At 58.3% G+C, this 22,001-nt stretch overlaps 1 protein-coding gene across 11 annotated transcripts in view; it reads left to right on the top strand.

The window, feature by feature from the left end:
* Positions 1 to 9,821, top strand: part of TENM2 (teneurin transmembrane protein 2) — a 1,321,709-nt gene extending 1,311,888 nt beyond the window's left edge. For all 11 annotated transcript variants that reach the window (XM_055129736.1, XM_055129737.1, XM_055129735.1 and 8 more), the window contains 3 exons: positions 1,084 to 2,698; positions 6,098 to 6,228; positions 7,185 to 9,821. In XM_055129736.1, the coding sequence (XP_054985711.1) occupies positions 1,084 to 2,698; positions 6,098 to 6,228; positions 7,185 to 7,946 (2,508 nt within the window). In that variant the 3' untranslated portion in view covers positions 7,947 to 9,821. The remainder of the gene's footprint in view (positions 1 to 1,083; positions 2,699 to 6,097; positions 6,229 to 7,184) is intronic.
* The last annotated feature ends 12,180 nt before the right edge of the window (positions 9,822 to 22,001 follow it).

The following is a 22,001-nucleotide window of genomic DNA, read 5'->3' as shown; positions in this document are numbered from 1 at the left end:
ACACCAGACTGCTACCCCCTGCCCGCTGCCCCCAGACAACTGCCCCCCCTACCCCCTGCACTCTGCCCTGCCCTCTGTCACCTGCCCTCTACCTCCTGCCCCCTGCCTCCAACAACTACCCTCTGCCCCCACCCCTACCCTCTGCTCTCTTCCTCCTGCCGCCTTCCACAGATACCTACCCTCTGACCCCTGGCCTCTGCCCAACACCAGACTGCAACCCCCTGCCCCCAGACAACTGCCCCCCCACCCCCTGCACTCTGCCCTGCCCCCTGTCCCCTGCCTTATTTAAGAGTAAAAGTTTAAAATTAAGAACATGGGGCTGGATCGGGGCTGGAGCGACAGCACAGCGGGGAAGGTGTTTGCCTTGCATGCAGCCGACCCAGGTTCGATTCCCAGCATCCCATAGGGTCCCCCGAGCACCGCCAGGAGTCATTCCTGAGAGGCAGAGCCAGGAGTGACCCCTGAGCATCGCCGGGTGTGACCCAAAAAGAAAAAAAAATGGGGCTGGAGCAATAGCCCAGCAGGGAGGGCACTGGCCTTGCACTCAGTAGACCCCAGTCCAATCCCCGACACCCATAGGCTCCCCCAGGCCCTGCCAGGAGTAATCCCTGAGCACAGAGCCAGGAGTCAGCCCAGAGTGAAGCCGGGTGGGGCCCAGTCAATAAAGAAATAAAGTTAAGAAGCTTTTCCAGGGTGAAGGGGGTTGAAACATGGTGGGGGGTGGGGGGGCGGTCACAGCTTCTCGTGCCTGGGCCAGCCCAGGATTCTGCTCGCAGACCTGGAGGCAAAGGGAAAGCCTCGCACTCAGGGCAACCCAGTGTGAGCCGGGCGGGCACAGAAGCTGGTGGTAGTGGGATCGCCCCGCCCCAGGGCTGCAAGCTGCCGTCTACACAGCCGGACAGGGCGTGGGGGAGGGCAGCTCATCAGCTCTTGACACCGCCCCCGCTGAGGGCTCAAGGGGCCCTTCCCTGCCCTGCCACACCCCCTGTGTTCGCTGAGGGGAGTTGCCCCCCCCCCCGCCTCCAGACCCGCCCACCCTCGCCCCTGCCTCTCATCTCCACTCTGTCTCCGCCCCTCCTCCAGTCCATGGTCCTGCTGCTGCAGAGCCAGCGCCAGTACATCTTCGAGTACGACGCGTCCGACCGCCTGCTGGCCGTGACCATGCCCAGCGTGGCCCGGCACAGCATGTCCACACACACGTCCATCGGCTACATCCGCAACATCTACAACCCACCCGAGAGCAACGCCTCGGTCATCTTCGACTACAGCGACGACGGGCGCATCCTGAAGACGTCCTTCCTGGGCACGGGCCGCCAGGTGTTCTACAAGTACGGCAAGCTGTCCAAGCTGTCGGAGATGGTCTACGACAGCACGGCCGTCACCTTCGGCTACGACGAGGCCACGGGCGTGCTCAAGATGGTCAGCCTGCAGAGCGGCGGCTTCTCCTGCACCATCCGCTACCGCAAGGTGGGCCCGCTGGTGGACAAGCAGATCTACCGCTTCTCCGAGGAGGGCATGGTCAACGCCCGCTTCGACTACACCTACCACGGCAACAGCTTCCGCATCGCCAGCGTCAAGCCGGTCATCAGCGAGACGCCGCTGCCCGTGGACCTGTACCGCTACGACGAGATCTCCGGCAAGGTGGAGCACTTTGGCAAGTTCGGCGTCATCTACTACGACATCAACCAGATCATCACCACGGCCGTGATGACGCTGAGCAAGCACTTCGACACGCACGGCCGCGTCAAGGAGGTGCAGTATGAGATGTTCCGCTCGCTCATGTACTGGATGACGGTGCAGTACGACAGCCTGGGCCGCGTGGTCAAGCGGGAGCTGAAGCTGGGGCCCTACGCCAACACCACCAAGTACACCTACGACTACGACGCCGACGGGCAGCTGCAGAGCGTGGCCGTCAACGACCGGCCCACCTGGCGCTACAGCTACGACCTCAACGGCAACCTGCACCTGCTCAACGCCGGCAACAGCGTGCGCCTCACGCCGCTGCGCTACGACCTGCGGGACCGCATCACGCGGCTGGGCGACGTGCCCTACAAGGTGGACGACGACGGCTTCCTGCGACAGCGCGGCGCCGACGTCTTCGAGTACAACTCCAAGGGGCTGCTGACACGCGCCTACAATAAGGCGGGCGGCTGGAGCGCCCAGTACCGCTACGACGGCGTGGGGCGCCGGGCCGCCTCCAAGACCAACCTGGGCCACCACCTGCAGTACTTCTACGCGGACCTGCACCACCCGACGCGCGTCACCCACGTCTACAACCACTCCAACGCGGAGATCACCTCGCTCTACTACGACCTGCAGGGCCACCTCTTCGCCATGGAGAGCAGCAGCGGCGAGGAGTACTACGTGGCCTCCGACAACACGGGCACGCCGCTGGCCGTCTTCAGCATCAACGGCCTCATGACCAAGCAGCTGCAGTACACGGCCTACGGCGAGATCTACTACGACTCCAACCCCGACTTCCAGATGGTCATCGGCTTCCACGGCGGCCTCTACGACCCCCTCACCAAGCTGGTGCACTTCACGCAGCGAGACTACGACGTGCTGGCCGGCCGCTGGACCTCCCCCGACTACACCATGTGGAAGAACGTGGGCAAGGAGCCGGCGCCCTTCAACCTGTACATGTTCAAGAGCAACAACCCCCTGAGCAACGAGCTGGACCTGAAGAACTACGTGACCGGTGAGTGTCCCGACGTCACGTGGCTTCGGGCCTGGAGTCTTGCGGAGGGGTGGGGGAGGGCGGGGGCGGCTGGCTCCACCCCCTCGTGCCCAGCAGACCCCCCCCCCAGGAGCCTCCAGGGGCAAGTGCCACCCTGACCAGGGTGATGTGAGGCAGCAAATGCCCGTGTATGGGCTTTGTTAAGTCCATCCGGCTCTGCTGCTCTCAGGGGTCACTCCTGGTGGTGCTCCGGGGGCCGGGGGGACTTTATGGGGTGCTGGGTGTCGAACTCAGGGCCCTGCACCTGCAAACCAAGTGCTGTGCCCCCAGGCCATCTCCCTGGCCCCAGAAATGAGTTTAAAGTTCTTCCTGGATGGGGCTGGAGCAATAGCACAGCGGGTAGGGTGTTGCCTTGCACGCAGCTGACCCAGGTTCGATCCCCGGCATCCCGTAGGGTGCCCCGAGCACCGCCAGGAGTCATTCCTGAGTGCATGAGCCAGGAGTGACCCCTGTGCATCGCCGGGTGTGACCCAAAAAGCAAATAAATAAATAAAAATTTAAAAAATAAAGTTCTTCCTGGGCTGACGTGATGGTCCAGCGGGGAGGGGATTTGCCACACATGCAGCTGACCCGGGTTCGATCCCCAGAGTCCCATATGATTCCCTCCAGCCCCAGCAGGAGAGGTCCCTGAGTGCAGAGCCCAGAGTAAACCCTGAGCACTGCCGGGTGTGCCCCAAAGACAAGCAAAGAAGAGTTCTTTCTGCCTCGCCCAAAGGAAACAGCCTCTGGGGCTGGAGCGATAGTATATCAGGGAGGGCATTTGCCTTGCACGCAGCCAACCCGGGTTCGATTCCCGGCATCCTGTAGGGAGCCCAAAGAGCACCACCAGGAGTCATTCCTGAGTGTATGAGCCAGGAGTGACCCCTGTGCATCGCCGGGTGTGACCCAAAAAGAAAAGAAAAGAGCCTCTGGGGGTGGGAAGGAAAGGGGGCCTCCAGGGGCAGAAACGCCGGGTTCCCCCGTGTCTGTCTATATGCCCCCAGGACGGGCCCCTTGTCCGGGCGTGATTGGCCTCCCTGTGGAAGGGCACTGGGGAACCTGCACAGAGAGGCAGGTCGAGTCCACACGGAGCACGGGTGGATGGAAACTCCCCACATGGCATATGCCACCTCTGAGTCCATGATCCGGAGTGGCACGGTGCCGGGAGAACGAGACGAAAGCCCTTTTCTCCTAGGGGCACACGTAGGCACATAGGGGCCCTCACAGTGACTTAGGACAGAAGGGGCCCGAGGGATGAAAGGGACTTGATGGTCTATGGGGCAATGTCAGGACAGCGGCTTGGGAGGGGCCGAGGCGGCCAGAGAGGCCACTGCACCATCGTGAAGGAGAAACTGGAGGAACGGGGGTCCCCGTCTCTGCACACCCACCCATCCAGCCGTCCACTTTCATAGCATCTTGCATCAGCTGGATATGGAAGACGCGAGGGTGGAGGAGAAGATAGAGTTCCTGTCCTCGGGAGCTAAGGGGGATGGACAGATGGACGCATGATGGGTGGGTGGGTGGATGGTGGATGGATGGTAGATGTATGGGTGGATGGTGGGTGGATAGTGGATGGATGGGTGGGTGGATGGGTCGGTGGGTAGATGGATGGATATGTGCATGGGTGGGTGGATGATGCATGCATGCATGGATGAATGGATGGATGTGTGGGTGGAGGGATAAGTGAATGGTTGAGTGCATGGGTGATGAGAGGAATAGATGAATGGGTGAGTAGATGGGCATATGGATACATGGAGAGAGGAAGGGATGGACGGGATGGCAGGATAGGTGGATGGATGTGTGGGTGGGTGTATGGAGGAGGGATGGAGGGATAAGTGAGTGGTTGAGTGCATGGATGATGGGAGGGATAGATGAATGGGTGAGTACATGGGCATATGGATACGTGGAGAGAGGAAGGGATGGGATGGCAGGATAGGTGGATGGATGTGTGGGTGGGTGTATGGATGAGGGATGGGTGGATAAATGATGGGAGGGGTTGGTGGGTAAGTGGATGGAAGGATAAATGAAGGGAGGGAGGAATGAATAGATGGGTGGACAAGAGGGATGGAGGGATAGATATATGGATGGGTAGAGTGATGGAGGATTAGGTGAATAGGTGTGTCACCAGATGTACACAAGTAGCTTAAGGTGAGTCAAAACCAAAAGTTCCTAAACTTAGTAAAAAATGGCCTACTTAATTTTTATTTGAAAAAAAAAAATATTACTCAGGGACCCCCTGGAAATCAACCTTCTTTTTAGCAAACAAACAAGTGCCTTTCCCCACACAGAGAACCTACAGCAGTTGGGGCTGGAGCAACAGCACAGCAGGGAGGGCATTTGCCTTGCACGCAGCTGATCTGGGTCGATTCCCAGCATCCCATATGGTCCCCTGAGCACCGCCAGGGGTGATTCCTGAGTGCAGAGCCAGGAGTAACCCCTTAGCATCACCAGGTGTGACCCAAAAAGCAAAATAAATAAATATTTTTTTAAATAGTACCTACAGCGTGTCCTGCCCTCATGCTCATTGTGCATGCGTGTGCGTGTGCACACACATACACGAACACAAGTGTGGGGTTCGTGTGAAACAAGGGCAAAGAGATCGACTTCCATCAGACTCCAGGGCTGTCTCACCTGCCGGTGCCTGCAAAGGAGTGACCGTGGGGGGAACCCTGGGCCCAGTGGGAGACCCCCAAGCTCCAGGGTATCCACAACTCTGAGCCACAGTCTCAGAGGGGCCGAGGGCTGGCGTGGTCCGCTCAGGGGGCCAGGCTGGGTGCCTGCCTTGCAGGCGGCTGCCCTGGATTTGATCCCCCGAACCCCAGATCAAGGCGTGATCTCTGAGCACAGAGCCAAGAGTCCGCCCTGAGCACCGCCAGAACAAGACTGTGGGGCCAAAGTTTGGCCCACCCATGGGGCACACACAAGACCCCAGCCCAGCCAGTCGCAGGAAGTGGCAGGCGTGACTCTGACCCCCAAGCACTGTGCGGAAGACGCCTCACACCTCCATCCCCACCAAGAGCCCCCCAGTGCCCTGGGAAAGGGCGTCTGTCCGATCACAGGACCCAGAAAGGCTGCTGCAGCACCCTCCCAAGGGGCGGAATCCCACCAGAATCCCGCCAGGCAGGCCCCAAGGCCAGCGGTGATCATTCCTTAACCCCCCTCCCCACCCCTCCCAGAAACGTGCTCTGGCAGCTGGACAGATAGAACAGCAGGACGGGGGTGCTCCCAGCACACACAGCTGACCTCGGCTCCATCCCCCCTGTCCCCCCCAAGGCTTAATATCCCCAGAACAAAGCCCCGGGGCGGCACCGCAGCAGGACGTGACCACCCCCACCCCCGCAAAATAAATAAAGAAATCTTGGTTGTGGTTTTCCCCCACAGATGTGAAGAGCTGGCTGGTGATGTTCGGCTTCCAGCTGAGCAACATCATCCCCGGCTTCCCGAGGGCCAAGATGTACTTCGTGCCTCCACCCTATGAGCTGTCGGAGAGCCAGGCCAGCGAGGACGGGCAGGTGAGTGCGGGCCGGCCCCGGGCCCCAAGGCTGCCCCTTCACCATCACAGGGCCCCCCAGACAGGAACCAGAGAGTGTAGCACGCGGATGACCCGAGTTCAATCCCTGGCACCCCAGAGGGCCCCCCAGAGCCTCGCCAGGAGTGACCCCCGAGTGCAGAGCCAGGAGGAAGCCCTGAGCATCGCCGGGTGTCTCCGAAGCAAACAAAAATCAGACAAGCCTCAGCCATGCTCAGGCCCCGGCCCCCGGGGGACACGGCTGGAGCAGGTGCCAGGAAAGCCGGGCTTCTCCGAGACCTGCCCCTCACAGGGAGAAGGGGGAAGGCGAACACCCCAACCCGGAGGGTCCTGAGAATGCCCAGAGGGACTCGCGCCCTCCCTGACCCAGCATGGGGCCAGACAGGGTGCTCGAGCACCATGAGGGCCTTTGGGGAGGAGAACCACGCCAGGCAGACCTGCCACACCAGAAACCATCCTCGGAGTCCACACACACACACACACACACACACACACACACGGGAACCAAGAGTTAACACCCTACACACACACACACACACACACACACACACACACAGGGAGCAGGAGTTAACCAAGCCACACCAGAAACCATCTAGTCCCTAGGAGTTCATGCACACACATGCGTGCACACACACACGGGGAACCAGGAATTAACACCCCTGCACACGCGCGCGGGCACACACACACACACACACACACACACACACACGGGGAGCCAGGAGTTAACGCCCTGCATGCACACACACGGGGAGCCAGGAGTTAACATCCTGCACGGGTGCGCACACACACACACACACACACACACACACACACACACACACACACACACACACGGGGAGCCAGGAGTTCCTGCCCTGCGAGTCGTGAGGACCCCGCGGGCCCCTGGCAGCGTCCCCCACGCTGAGCTCTCCGCGTGTGTCCCCCCCACCCCGCCCGCAGCTCATCACCGGCATCCAGCAGACCACGGCGCGGCACAACCAGGCCTTCCTCGCCCTGGAGGGCCAGGTCCTCACCAAGCGGCTGCACGCCAGCGTCCGCGAGAAGGCCGGCCACTGGTTCGCCACCACCACGCCCATCATCGGCAAGGGCATCATGTTCGCCATCAAGGACGGGCGGGTGACCACGGGCGTGTCCAGCATGGCCAGCGAGGACAGCCGCAAGGTGGCGGCGGTGCTGAACAACGCCTACTACCTGGAGCGCATGCACTACAGCGTGGACGGCAAGGACACCCACTACTTCGTCAAGGTGGGCTCGGCCGACGCCGACCTGCTCACGCTGGGCACCACCATCGGCCGCAAGGTGCTGGAGGGCGGGGTGAACGTGACCGTGTCCCAGCCCACCCTGCTGGTCAACGGCAGGACTCGAAGGTTCACCCACATCGAGTTCCAGCACGCCACGCTGCTGCTGAGCCTGCGCTACGGCCTCACGCCGGACACGCTGGACGAAGAGAAGGCCCGCGTCCTGGACCAGGCCCGGCAGCGGGCGCTGGGCACCGCCTGGCTGAAGGAGCAGCAGAGGGCCAGGGACGGGCGCGAGGGCAGCCGCCTGTGGACGGAGGGCGAGCGGCAGCAGCTGCTGGCCACGGGCCGGGTGCAGGGCTACGAGGGCTACTACGTGCTGCCCGTGGAGCAGTACCCCGAGCTGGCAGACAGCAGCAGCAACATCCAGTTCCTCAGACAGAACGAGATGGGCAAGAGGTAACGGCGTGGGCCTCCTGCCACCCCTCCGCTGGGTGGCCGGGCCGGAGTAAAACTGCGCTCTCCTAAGGAGATGAGGACCCTACCAGGACATCGAGCCGAGAGGGGCCGCAAGGGGCACCGGGGCAAGGCAAGCTCACATTTTCTGAGTTCCCATGCCCACCAACACATTCCCGCCTTCTGAAGCAGACTTTGGAAACACAGAAACAAAAACCACGAAACCGATCAACCAACTTCTTCAAAGAACCAACAAGAAACAAAATAAATCCCGGCTGGAAAAAAAAAAAGGAAAAAAAAAATTTTTTTTTTAAATTCCCCCCAGGAAAACCCAAACGGAAGAATGAGAGGCACCAGACGCCAAGCTGAGGGTTCCCCCCCCCCAGTGCGCATACACACACACACACACACATGTACACACGCACTCGGCTCACCTGCTCTGGTTTCTCATGCGGAGAAGAAGCGATCCCGTGTCCAGAAGAACACACATGCACACACGCACACACACATGCACGCATGCACGCACACACTCGGCTCACCTGCTCTGGTTTCTCATGCGGAGAAGAAGCAATCCCGTGTCCAGAAGAACACACATGCACACACGCGTGCGTGTATCCACATGCATACACCAGAATGATGGGGGCGGTGTGGGCGGGGGAGAGTGCGTGGAGGGGGGGAATTAAAAATAAGAGCAAACCAACGAAACCCGCACAGCAACCGCAGGACAAAGACAGAAGCCTCCTGCCGTGTAATACCTCGCCCAGCCCAACACCCGTGGCGGGACGGGTCCCAGTCCAGCCGCCACGGCACCACGCAAACCGCCCCCACCCCCCCACACACACACCCCGACGGCTGGCCGGACTCCTACCTTAGACGTTTGGTTTTATTTTGTTGTTGTTCCAACCGATACAGGTGCATTTAAAAAAAAAAAAAGACGAAAAAACAAAAACACGACTTTGGGGGGGTGACTTGTGTGTAGCTGACTGTGGGTGGGAGGGTAGATAAGAGTGAGTGTGCACTGGAAATTCTTTTTCAAGAAAAAAAAGAAAATAGAAGCATAACACCAGGGGAGAGAAGAAAAAAAAAAGGTTTTTTTTTTTCCTCCGCCAACGAAGGAGGGAAAAAAAAAAATCCAATCAAAGGGCAAGCCCCTAAACCCGCTGAGCACTTAATCTTCAGGGATTCCCCCTGCATCGGCCCGGAGCTGATTTTTGTGGGGCGGTAGAACGTACCGTGGAATTCCAAAAAAACAAAAAAACAAAAAAAAAAAGAAAAAAAAAGTGGCTCTACTCACTCCAGATGCAGTTCATTCTCTTTTGTCGTTCAAGACTCCATTGTGGATGTCAGTGAGACAGGGTGTAGTCCGTCTAGATTCTGTAGTTCGTGGGTATCAGTTACAGTAGAGCTGTGGCATCGTGACCCTCTTTCGATAACGGGCACCAATTCACCCTGTACATACATAAGCCTCGAGGCACAATCACTGTTGCAGATTTAAAAAAAAAAAAATTATTAGTGTGTTTGTTTGGTCCAGAAACTGAGACAATCACATGACGATCACCAGGAGGAGGAGGAGGAGGAGAAAACGTTTTTAAAAGTCAAAAAAAAAGAAAAAAAACGCGTAAAAAGAAAAAGAAAAAAAAACACCGTAAAAACAAACAACAAAAAAAACATTTTAAAAGAAAAACACACACACACACACACAAAACGTCTAATAAGAACTTTGGTACAGGAACTTTTTTGTAATATACATGTATGAATTGTTCATCGAGTTTTTATATTAATTTTAATTTGCTGCTAAGCAAAGACTAGGGACAGGCAAAGATAATTTATGGCAAAGTGTTTAAATTGTTTATACATAAATAAAGTTTAAAACTCCTGTGGACACTGGTCTTCTGTGGAAATGTTTTGAAGGGAGAAGTCGGAGTTGCTGATGGAAGGGAAGTTGCCCTGTATGGGCCGGGCTGAGGGCTTGATTTTTGGTTTTTCCTTTTTGGTGGTGGGGGAGATACACCCAGGTCAGAGGGAACCAGCCTATGACCTTATCTCCTGACCCCCAAACCTAGTATTTAAAATTGAGAACAGGGGCTGGAGCGATAACACAGCAGGAGGGCATTTGCCTTGCATGCGGCCGACCCGGGTTCGAATCCCAGCATCCCATAGGGGCCCCCGAGCACCGCCAGGAGTCATTCCTGAGTGCATGAGACAGGAGTGACCCCTGTGCATCGCCGGGTGTGACCCAAAAAATAAATAAAACTGAGAACAGGGGCTGGAACGATAGCACAGCGGGGAGGGCGTTTGCCTTGCACGCGGCCGACCCGAGTTCGATCCCCGACATCCCATAGGTCCTCCCTGCCCCCGAGCACTGTCAGGAGTGATCCCTGAGCGCAGAGAGAAGAGTCAGATCCCTGAGCGTTGCCGGGTGTGGCCCAAACACCACCACACCACCCCCCAGCCAGAAGAAAAGAAAAATCAAGCCGGAAGTGGAGTCTGATTGTGAAGCCGGGAAGAGACGAAATGAGGCAGAGCTTAGGGCAGCTCAGGCGGCCTCTCACACCTGTGCACCTCAGCTCACCTGGGAAAGGGGCCCAGGGCAGGGCTCCCGGGGATGGGAGGGCCCTCGGCAAGCGGAACACAGGCTGGGGTTCCATCCCTGGTACCATATAGCCCCTGAGTGTCACTGGGAGTGACCCCGAGCACTGAGCCGGGAGTGACTCCTGAGCACTGAGCTGGGAGTAACCCGAGCACCAGCTATGCCCTCCCAACCATTAGGGTCTGGTCCAAAAGGAGAAAGGGAGAGAAGGAAGGGGGAAGGGGGAGGAAGAGAGAGGAGGGCGAGGGAGGGAGAGGGAGGGGGAGAGAGAAAGGGAGAGAGAGAGAAGGAAAGAGAGGGGGGGGGAGAGAAGTGAGAGGGAAAGAGAGAGATGTGGGAAGGAGAGAGAGAGGGAGGGAGAGAAGAAGAGAGGGAGAGAAGTGAGAGAGGAGAGAGAAACAAGGAGAGAAAGAGAAGAAGGGAGGGAGAGAGAGGAGAGGTAGAGAGAAGTGAGAGAGGAGAGAGAAAGAGGGAGAGAAAGAGAAGAAGGGAGGGAAAGAGAGGGAGAGAAGTGAGAGGGAAAGAGAGACGTGGGAAGGAGAGAGAGGGAGAGCGAGAAGGAGAGAGGTAGAGAGAAGTGAGAGAGGAGAGAGAAAGAGGGAGAGAGAGAAGGAAGGGAGGGAGAGAGCGGGAGAGAGAGAAGTGAAAGGGAAAGAGAAGTGAGAGGGAAAGAGAGAGACGTGGGAAGGAGAGAGGGAGAGCGAGAAGGAGAGAGAGAAGTGAGAGAGGAGAGAGAAACAGAGAGGGAGAGAGAGAGAGAGAGACAGACGGACACGCAGATGGACAGACAAGGAATGTGTCTGCCATAGAGGCTGGGGTGGGGGGCAGGAGGGCTACTGAGGACACAGGTGGTGGAGAATGGACACTAGGGGAGGGAAGGGTGTTGGAACTTTGTATGGCTGAAACCCAGTCACGAAACATATGTAACTGTATCTCATGGGGGTTCAATTAGAGAGAGAGAGAGAGAGAGAGAGAGGGAGGGAGGGAGAGAGGGAGAAAATAAAACAAATGATCATCGACGTGGGAAAAAGAAGTGAAGACTAGGGGGCTGCAGTGACGGCACAGCAGAGAGACCCCTTTCCTTGCAGGCAGGCGGGTTTAGCCCCCAGCACTGCATATGGCCCCCTGAGCACCGCCAGGAGTGACCCCTGAGCACTGCAACACATGCACCTCCCTCCAAAAAAAAAAAAAAGATTAAGCTGCTCTGAGCACCCGTGGAAACCCATGGAAGACTGCGTGAAGCACCCACACGGAGTGAGTACTCAGCGGGTAGGGCGTTTGCCTTGCACGTGGCCAACCTGGGTTCGGTTCCTCCGCCCCTCTCGGAGAGCCGGACAAGCTGAGAGGATCCCGCCCACACAGCAGAGCCTGGCAAGCTCCCCGTGGTGTATTCGATATGCCAAAAACAGTCACAACACGTCTCACAATGGAGACGTTACTGGTGCCCGCTTGAGCCAATCGATGAGAGTGACAGTGACAGTGCTGTTGGGGAGGGGGCACACCTGGTTCTGGGGGTGGGGGGTGGGAGCACATGCAGTTCCAGGATCACACCCAGGGCCTCACCCCTGCAGTGCCTCTGTTCTACCCCTTGAGCCACAACTCCAGCAGCTACCCCCCCGCCACTTTTGATTTTTGTTTTTTGGTTTTTATTTTTTTTAATTTTTTTTGCTTTTTGGGTGACACCCAGTGATGCACAGGGGTTACTCCTGGCTCTGCACTCAGGAATTACCCCTGGCGGTGCTCAGGGCACCCTATGGGATGCTGGGACTCAAACCCAGGTCAGCCGCATGCAAGGCAAATGCCCTCCCCGCTGTGCTATTGCTCCAGCCCCGGGAAAAGAGGTTTTTAAGCAGCAGAAGGCTCCATTATAGGGGGAAGAGGGGGAGGACGCTGGCCTTGCACGAAGCCGACCCGGGTTCAATCACTGGCACCCCCTAGGGTCCCCCAAGCCTGTCAGGAAGTGACCCCTGAGCATAGTCAGGTGTGGTCCCAAAACAAAACAAAACAAAAGACCTCCTCAAGGCTTACGGGGAAAGTCCGGCCAAGGTGTGCTGGGACAGAGCCACAGGGTGGCCCTCCAGGTTCTGAACCACCACAAGCCCACCCCCGAGCCCCACTTCTCACCCTGAGAGGTCTGCACCCTGGCACTGAGCCGTGGGTGTCAGCTAGACCCCCGCTCAGAGTCTGCGCCTGCTGCGCAACTTTTTTTTGTTTGTTTGTTTTTAACACAGTGAGATACACAGTGACAAAGTTGTTCATGATCCGGTTTCAGTCATACAATGTTCCATCAGCCTCCCAGTGTCCCTCCCGCCTTCCTGCTCCCAAAGCGGTAAAAGCAGCTTCCGAACAAGGAGAAGCTGCAACTGTTTCACAGCCGCGGCCGCCTCCGGGAGCTGCCACGCGCCGTCAGGCCACCAGGTGGCAGCCTGACCCCGCAGGATCTTCCCGAGACTGGCCATGGGCAGCTGATGGTGGACAGGGACTGCTGGGTCCAGGAGCCCCCTCGGCGGCCCAGCTGTGGGGGAGGGAGGGAGGGAGGGAGGGATCATGCAGTGTGCACGTGCACCACCAAGTGTGGCCCCAAACCGGAAGCAGTCACAAACGCGGTGGCCCGTGAGGTGGTCCCAGGTTAAGGCACCTGCCTTGCGCGGGGCTGACCCTGATTTGATCCCCAAGTCTCGCCTGGAGGGATCTTTGAGGTCCCTGAGCACTTCCCAGGAGCCCCCGGGCCCCCGGCACTGCAAGGTCCACACACACAAACACCACGACCGGAGGAACCCTGCCCTGAGCCCCTGGCCCTGGGGGCCGAGAACTGCTGGGAGGACCCTCATATGCGCTGAGCACTGGGGGGGAGTACACCACCCCCCAAAATAGAACAGTGTAAAGCCGCGGTGTGCCTCTCTTGGCTGAACCTGGTGCGTCTTGCAACTTCCAAAACCTCCACGTTCCCCAGGGAAACGGCAGAGTAAGCCCCAGAGTCCCCCGGAAACAGCCGCCTCACTCCGAGACCACCCTGTGAGCACCCCCAGGCTCAGCCGGTGGGGACAGGAGGTGGGGGTTGCCCTAAGCTAGCTGGACACGGTCCCCACCCTGTGACACCCACATGGCCCCTACACACGTGGTTACAGCCTCACACACACATATCCACCGTGCACACACTCAGACACACATACCTGTGCACGCACTCTATACACACACAAGCATCCACCATGCACACACTCTGAGACACACACACTCCTGTACACACTGACACTCTATAAACACATACACTCGTGCACACAGTCTGTACACACACCAGTACACACACGCTGACACCCCCGTACACATCCACATCCATGTACATTATACACACATCCATGCACACACTCTAAGATACACACCTATGCACACTGACACACACCCACACACCACACCCAACCTGTGCACACACTCTGGCACCCCCTTACACACCCACATCCATGCACACACTCAATACACACATATCTGTGCACACACTTCAAGACACACCTGTGCACACAGTCTGAGACACACCTGTGCTTTTACTCTACACACACATACACTCGTGCACTCTATACACACACCTATGCACACATGCTGGCACCCCCTTACACACCCACATGCATGCACACTATGCACATACATTATGCACACACTCTGTCTGAGACACACATTCGTGCACACACTCTAAGACACACACCCATGCACACACTGCCCCCCACACACACGCACATCTGTGCACACACTCTGAGACACATATTCATGCACACATTCTGGCACCCCCTTACACACCCACATCCATGCACATGCTCTATACACACATCCATGCTCACACCTGAGACACACCCGTGCACACACTGACACACACACACGTCTGTGCACACGCTCTGAGACACATACCCGTGTACACACTCTGAGATATACCTATGCACACACTGACACACGCCCAAGACACACACATACCATGCACACACTCTATACACACACATCCATGCACACACTCTGAGACACACCTGTGCACACACTGACACACACCAACACATCTGTGCACACACTCTGAAACACACATTTGTGCACATACTCTGAAACACATCCATTTGTGTACACACTGAGTCACACACCCGGGCACATACTGACACCCACACACCCACACACACATCAAGGCACACACTCTGAGACATGCACATATGCACATATACTGACCTACACACACACTTCCATGCACACACTGACACCCACACACACATCTGGGCCCACATTCAGCCAGCAGGCCCCAGGCTGCCCCCCGCCTCCCCCCACCCAGTGGGCAGCAGGGCGGGCTCAGGGCGTGGGAAAGGGAGGTGCAGCTGCGTGGCACGTGGCTTCCCCCAGGGCAGCCCCCTCCCCTCTCCCCGCTTGCGACCCCTGACCCCGCCCTCAGCACTGAGACGGCTCTTCCCATGCGGGTCACCCAGACCCAGAGACCTTATTTGACCCTCACAGGCACCCAGGGAGGTTCCAGAGGTAAACTGAGGCACACAGCAGGCCATGAAGTGACACAGCCACAGACGGGTCCGTCCTGTTTGTCTGTCTGTCCCCCCTCCTTCCTTCCCGGCCGAGGCGGGCGGGTCCACTGCAGGGCGTGTCCACTCCAGCTAGTGTAGGGCAAAGTGCCCTGAGTCAGGTGCCCTGAGAGACGCCTCAGAAACTGGAAATATCTGGTCGGGAGAGCACTGCGAGGAGCAGCGCGACGGGACAGCAGGGAGACGTTTGCCTTGCATGCAGCCCACCCGGCTTCCCTCGCTGGCAATACAAGGGAGCCCCCAGGACCACCAGGAGTGATCCCCGAGCACAGAGCCAGGAGTCCGCCCTGAGTCCCACCAAGTGGGGCCAAAACAAAGAGCCCGGGGGGTGGGGGAGCGGGGAGGGGTTTGCCTTGCACACGGTCGACTCAGGTTTGGTCTCTGGACCCCTTATGAGCTCCGGAGCACCACCAGGAGCGACCCCTGAGCACAGAGACAGGAGTCAGCCCTGAGCACAGCCAGATGTGCCCCCAAAACCTGCACCGCATGGGTTCCACCGCTGAAGTGCACTCTCCCTGCCGCGGCTGGGTCCCACGCCTGGCACTGCCGGACCCCCAGCACTAGCAGGCCACCCCCCACCACGCCACCACCATGCCACTGACCGCACCGCCCGGCCCCGGGCCCATGGCCAGCACGCGGTGCACGGTCACTACCCAAATCCGGCCGGGCGGGGTGCTCGTGGCCCCTGGGGCCGCCGCTCTGCCCCACGTGGCACTGAGCACAGACCGTAGGGCCTCGAGGCCACCTGTCCTCGTGGGGAGGGTCAGACGATCGTGAGGGATCCCCTGGTCACAGCCCAAAAGGGGGGTTCAGCGGGTCCCCGAGGTGACTCGGTTCACCTCCCCTGGCCCTGCGGCTCCTGCATCGAGGGGTCTCTCCAGAGGGGATGGTGTGCGTGAGTGTGAGTGTGTGTGGATGTGAGACTTCGTGTATGTGTGTGCATGTGTGTGTGCGTGTGAGTGGAAAGGGATGACAGTTACGCCATGTGTCTGCGTGTGTGTGAGGTTAAGTGTTTGTGTGCACACGAGTGTTTTGTGGGTGTGAGAGTTTGTGCGTGTGTGGGTGGGTGTGTGTGCCTGTTACGGACAGTGACGGGCACGGACTGTGTGTGAAGGGGCATGGTGGGTGCAAGGACGCGGGGCGGGACAAGGAGGAGTGGTGCTCGAGCATCCGAGGGCAGCCTAAACACCACCCGCAGAGTGTCACAGCTGTGACCAGGACCTACCCCTGTATCACCCGCACTGTGACTATCACCTACCCCTGTATCACCCGCACTGTGACTGTCACCTACCCCTATATCACCCACACTGATTGTCACCTAACCACGCATCACACACACTGTGACCCCATCACCTAACCCCGTGTGACCCTCACTGTGACTGTCACCTACCCCATATCACCCAATTGTGACTGTCACCTACCCCTGTATCACCCAATTGTGACTGTCACTTACCCCTGTATCACCCGCACTGATTGTCACCTAACCACGTATCACACACACTGTGACCCCATCACCTAACCCCGTGTGACCCTCACTGTGACTGTCACCTACCCCTGTATCACCCGCACTGTGACTGTCACCTACCCCTGTATCACCCTCATTATGACTGTCCTCTACCCCCGTGTCACACTGTGACTCTGTCACCTAACCCTATATCACCCCCACTGTGACTGTTACCTACCCCTGTATCACCCACACTGTGACTGTCACCTAACCCCATATCATTCAGACTGTGATCCTGTCACCTAGCCCCATATCACCCACACTGTGACTCTGTCACCTAACCCTGTATCACCCAATGACTGTCACCTACCTCATATCACCCACACTGTGACCCTGTCACCTAACCCTGTATCACCCACACTGTGACTGTCATCTAACCCCATATCACACACTGTGATCCTGTCACCTAACCCTGTATCATCCACATTGTGACTGTCACCTGCCTCGTATCACCCACATTGTGACTGTCACCTGCCTCGTATCACCCACATTGTGACTGTCACCTGTCTTACATTACCCATACTGTAACTGTCACCTAAGCCCATATCACACACACTGTGACTGTCACTTAACCCCATATCACACACACTGTGACTGTCACTTAACCCCGTAACACCCTCACTGTGAGTGGCAAGTCTACCCCGGCATCAAAATGGGACAGTCTAGAAAGCATAAATGCCATGGTCTTGCTGCAACCATTATAACTTAAGAGACAAGACCCCCGTGGGGTCGAACAAGCTGAACCGACCTGAGGACTTAGTCTGGGATTTACAGTAAAGGGCTTGCTTGGGATTTACGGTAAAATCCTGGGTTGCCCTCAGAGCCCAGAGAACTGAGTTTTGGATCCTGTATCTCTCTCTGTTTATCCAAACCCCTGCGAGTATTAATAAGGAGTGACCTGTTTAATCTGTACAACCAAAGGGAAAGAGAAAAGCGACACAGACGTCCCCGGGAGACAGAGCGTCTCCTTGGGCTCATCTCTGTGCTCTCTGTCGGGGGATCCAGGCCATTCTCAGCCACACACACGCCCACACTGTTGCACCCACAGCAGGCAACACCGCTGCAGAAACATGGGGCCACCCCATGCCCGACAGCGTCCCCTGAGGCCAGGGCCCGCCCTGTACGCCCAATTCGCCCTCCGCCCACTCCTCCAGCTCCCTCCAGAGAAGTTTCTGGAGCTCAGGCTGTGTCCAGGGCAGCTAAACCCGGGCCACCCCCTCCTGCCTCCCTGCCACGGGGACACGTGTCCACAGCAGCCAGGCCGGGAGCTGTGTGCACTGCAGTGACCCCCACGGGAGCCCTGAATACACACACACACACACACACACACACACACACACACACACACACACACCACTACCACCACCACCGCCAACAGAGCCAGCATTGGCACCTGCTCAGAAGAGATGTGAGGGGCTGGAGCAACAGCACAGCGGGGAGGGTGTTTGCCTTGCATGCAGCTGACCTGGGTTCGATTCCCAGCATCCCATATGATCCCCCGGGCACCACCACCAGGAGTCATTCCTGAGTGCAGAGCCAGGAGGAACCCCTGAGCATTGCTGGGTGTAACCCAAAAAGGAAGGAAGGAAGGAAGGAAGGAAGGAAGGAAGGAAGGAAGGAAGGAAGGAAGGAAGGAAGGAAGGAAGGAAGGAAGGAAGGAAGGAAGGAAGGAAGGAAGGAAGGGAGGGAGGGAGGGAGAAAGAAAGAGAGAAAGAGAGAGAGAAAGAGAGGAAGGAAGGAAGGAAGGAAGGAAGGAAGGAAGGAAGGAAGGAAGGAAGGAAGGAAGGAAGGAAGGAAGGAAGGAAGGAAGGAAGGAAGGAAGGAAGGAAGGAAGGAAGAGAAAGAAAGAAAGAAAGAAAGAAAGAAAGAAAGAAAGAAAGAAAGAAAGAAAGAAAGAAAGAAAGAAAGAAAGAAAGAAAGAAAGAGAGAAAGGAAGAAAGGAAGAAAGAAAGAAAGAAAGAAAGAAAGAAAGAAAGAAAGAAAGAAAGAAAGAAAGAAAGAAAGAAAGAAAGAAAGAAAGAAAGAAAGAAAGAAAGAGAGAGAGAGAGAAAGGAAGAGAGAAAGGAAGAAAGGAAGGAGGGCCCGAGGGGCCCCAGAGAGCGGGCAGTGGGGACAGCCCAGGCCTGCAGGTCGGCGGCGGGGGAGGGGGAAGCGGGGATCCAGGGCCGGGGACCCCCAGCCTGGGACAGGGGCCCATCATTCCGGGGACGGGAGCCCCACCAAGTCTCGGCCAGCTCCCACCTCCTGCTCCCCGCCCTCGGCCTGGCACTTGCTGGACAGGAGAGGGGCCGGGGTCTGGGGGCACAGACAGGCCCTGCTGCCCCAGGCCAGGAGGAGGGACCCGGGACCCTTGCCGTGGGTCCCCAGAAGCACCGACTTCCCGAGCAGCAGGGGGCCAGCACTGCTCCACTCCCCGTCAGCCGCAGTGACAGTGAGTCTTGACAGCTGTGGGTTCCAGCTCTCTCCAGGGCCTCCCGGAACCCTCCGGGTGCCTCCGTCTGCAGCTGCCGCCACCCCGGGCTCCCGGTGGCTCTGGGGGCAGCCCGAGACCACCCCTCCCAGGGCCGGGAACGAACTCAGCTGCCCACCTGCTTCCAGCGGTGAAGGGGCCGGGAAGATGGGCCAGGGGCTACTGCACTTGCCTCGCAGGTGGCCCACCTTGATTCCCCCCCCCACCCCCCCGGCACCGCGTACACACGACACCCTGCACACAGCAGAGTGCGGCCCAAACACCAAACACGTCCCTTAGGAGCAATGAGAAGCAGAAGCTTGCCACATCCCGGCACTGCACAGTCCCCCAGGCACCACCAGGGGGCGCCCCAGAACAACAAAACCCATCATAGGGTGGTTCCCTCCAGCCCTGCAAGCCCTGAGCATTGAAATTGATCCAGGGCGGAAGTGGAGGACCAGGGGGAGGCTAAGGCCTGCTAAGGAGACCCCCACACACATACCCCTAAGGACAAACGAGCAAGAAAAGCAATCAAGTGGGTGTTTGGGGGAGCAAGGCAGAGGACTCCCACTGGTACCTGGGGCCGGTTGGGGGGGGCTCAGGGCTGGGGGGGGCAGGGAGTGGGGTGTCCTAGACCCTGAAGGCTCAGAGGGGGCTGGTGATGTACCCTGGGAGTGCCCACTGAGCTGTGGTCAGACAATGCAGATTTCCACAAGGGTCAGCCCCAGCTTCGGTGTCCAGCAGCGCCCAGGGCTGGAGAGCCAGCACCCCTGCTCCCCCCCCCCCCGCCTCCCCCCCCACCACCACCTGCTCGCTCTCCTGCAGGGCCCCCACCCGCACTGCAGAGTGCGGGTCACAGGCTGGGCGCTGGTGAGGGGCGGGGTGGGGGGGGCGGCCGCCAGCTGCCGGGGGAGAGAGAGGAGAGGAGAGGAGAGGCGAACACCGAGTGGGAGGTGAGCTGCAGCCCTGGTCGGTCGCCTTGGTTACAGGGGGGAGAGCGAGGCCGGGCGCTGGGCCCCTGGGGAGAGAGAAGCCGGCGTGCTGCGGGTCCCGAGATTGCAGGAAGATAATGACGGGGAGGAGAAGGGCGGCGAGGGAGGGGAGAGGCGACAAGGGTGGGAGCAAAACCCACAGGATGAGCCTACGTCCCCAGCCCACCCCCCACCCCCCCAGAGCAGCCGGGAGGGACTGAGGCAGGCAGCCCGCTCTGCCCCCTCCTCCCTACCCCCAGCTGTAAGCTGCCTCCAGCACTGACCCAGACAAAAGAGCTGCAGGGATGGGGGAGGAGGGGGGGAGACCGGTGGTCGGGCAGCAGCTCAGAGCCCCCTACCCGGTGGCAGAAGGTCCCTTGAAGACCTCCCAGCATCTCAGGGCACCTGCTGACAGCCGGCACCTGACAGAGCCCCCCAGCCCGGCCAGCTGTGTGGGGGGGGGGAGGGGTGGGAGGTGCTCAGGAGACCCCGGCAAGAGGCTGTGGGTTTGGTGGGTTCTGGGACCACCCTGTGTCAGAGCAGCATCTAGCGGGGAGGGTGCTGGCCTTGCCTATGGCGGACCCGGGTGGGTCCCCTGAGCACCACCAGACGTGATCCCTGAACACCTCTGGATGTGGCCCCAAACAAACAAAAACCGAAAGCAGTGTCCCCAGCTTCCCAGAATCTAGCTAAGAGCCACCACCGGGCGACAAGGGCCAGAGCGAGAGTCCAGCAGGGAAAGAGTCTGTCTTGCACGTGGCCAGCCCGGGGTTCGATCCCTGGCATCCCATAGGGTTCCCCCGAGCACCACCAGGCGTGATTCCCGAGTGCAGAGCCAGGAGTCCGCCCTGAGCATCAAGCCGGGTGTGGTGACCCCAAAAAGCCAAAAACCAAACAAACAAACAAAAAGGCTGGGTTGACCGGATGCGGTGAAGGATGCCAGCCTGGCAGATGGAGCTGCAGACTCAGAAGAACCGAGGGGCACCCAGCGGGTACCAAGGTGCTCTGAGACCCCTACAAATGCATGCGTGCATGGGGCTGGTGGGCGGGAGGGAGGTTCTGTGTGCGTAAGTAGTCAGGGGAAATGCAAGGCAGGTCTCACTGCAGGGAGAAAGTGGGTGGGCCTGGCTCCCAGCGCCAGTCAGGCTGGGACGGAGCCAGCCAGAGGGGCCCCCGGGCAGATGGCGTGGGACTCCCCCAGCCAGCCGCCGCAGCTGGCAGACAGTTCACCCCGCTAATTGCCGCAGCCTGACAGCTAAATCACGGCGCAGGCAGGCAGGCAGGCAGGCAGGAGAGGCAGAGGCCGGTGGGTTGGAGAAAGAAGCGGGGACTGGGGAGCCCGTGGGTCTGTTTCCCCCACAGGATCACTGCAGGTTTTAAGTCAATTATTATTAGTATTTGCCAAAATAAAAATAAAAATAAAAAACAGTTGCGGTGCAATCATTGTGTGCATTATGTGGAGGTTTTTTAAAAATATATATATATTCTTTCTGGGGGGAAAAAAATGGGTGCCACAAGGAAGTGATGAAGATGATGACTCAGGAGCTGGAGCGACAGCACAGCGGGGAGGGCGTTTGCCTTGCACGAGGCTGACCCGGGTTCGATTCACAGCATCCCATAGGGTCCCCTGAGCACCCACCAGGAGTCATTCCTGAGTGCAGAGCCAGGAGTCACCCCTGTGCAATGCCGGGTGTGTCCCAAAAAGCAAACAAGTAAATAAATAAAACAGAGCCCAGCAAAAGAGAAGGTAAGCAGGAATCCCCTTGCAATAAAACAATAAAACTTTTTTTTTTTTTAACCTGTTGGGTCACTCCCAGCAATGCTCAGGGCTGGTTCCTGGCGCTGCTCAGGGAACCCTACGGGATGCCGGATATCCAACCTGGTTCAGCCGCAAGCAAGGCAAATGCCCTCCCCGCTGGACTATCGCTCCAGCCCAAAACTGTGAGATAAAATTGAAAATTCCAGAGAAGAGGTTTACCACAGTAACAC

The sequence above is a fragment of the Sorex araneus genome, chromosome 2 (assembly GCF_027595985.1).
Source record: "Sorex araneus isolate mSorAra2 chromosome 2, mSorAra2.pri, whole genome shotgun sequence".
In the NCBI taxonomy this organism is placed as follows: domain Eukaryota; kingdom Metazoa; phylum Chordata; class Mammalia; order Eulipotyphla; family Soricidae; genus Sorex; species Sorex araneus.
Note: the sequence above shows the minus strand (reverse complement) of the source record. Positions and strands in the feature narration are given on the sequence as shown.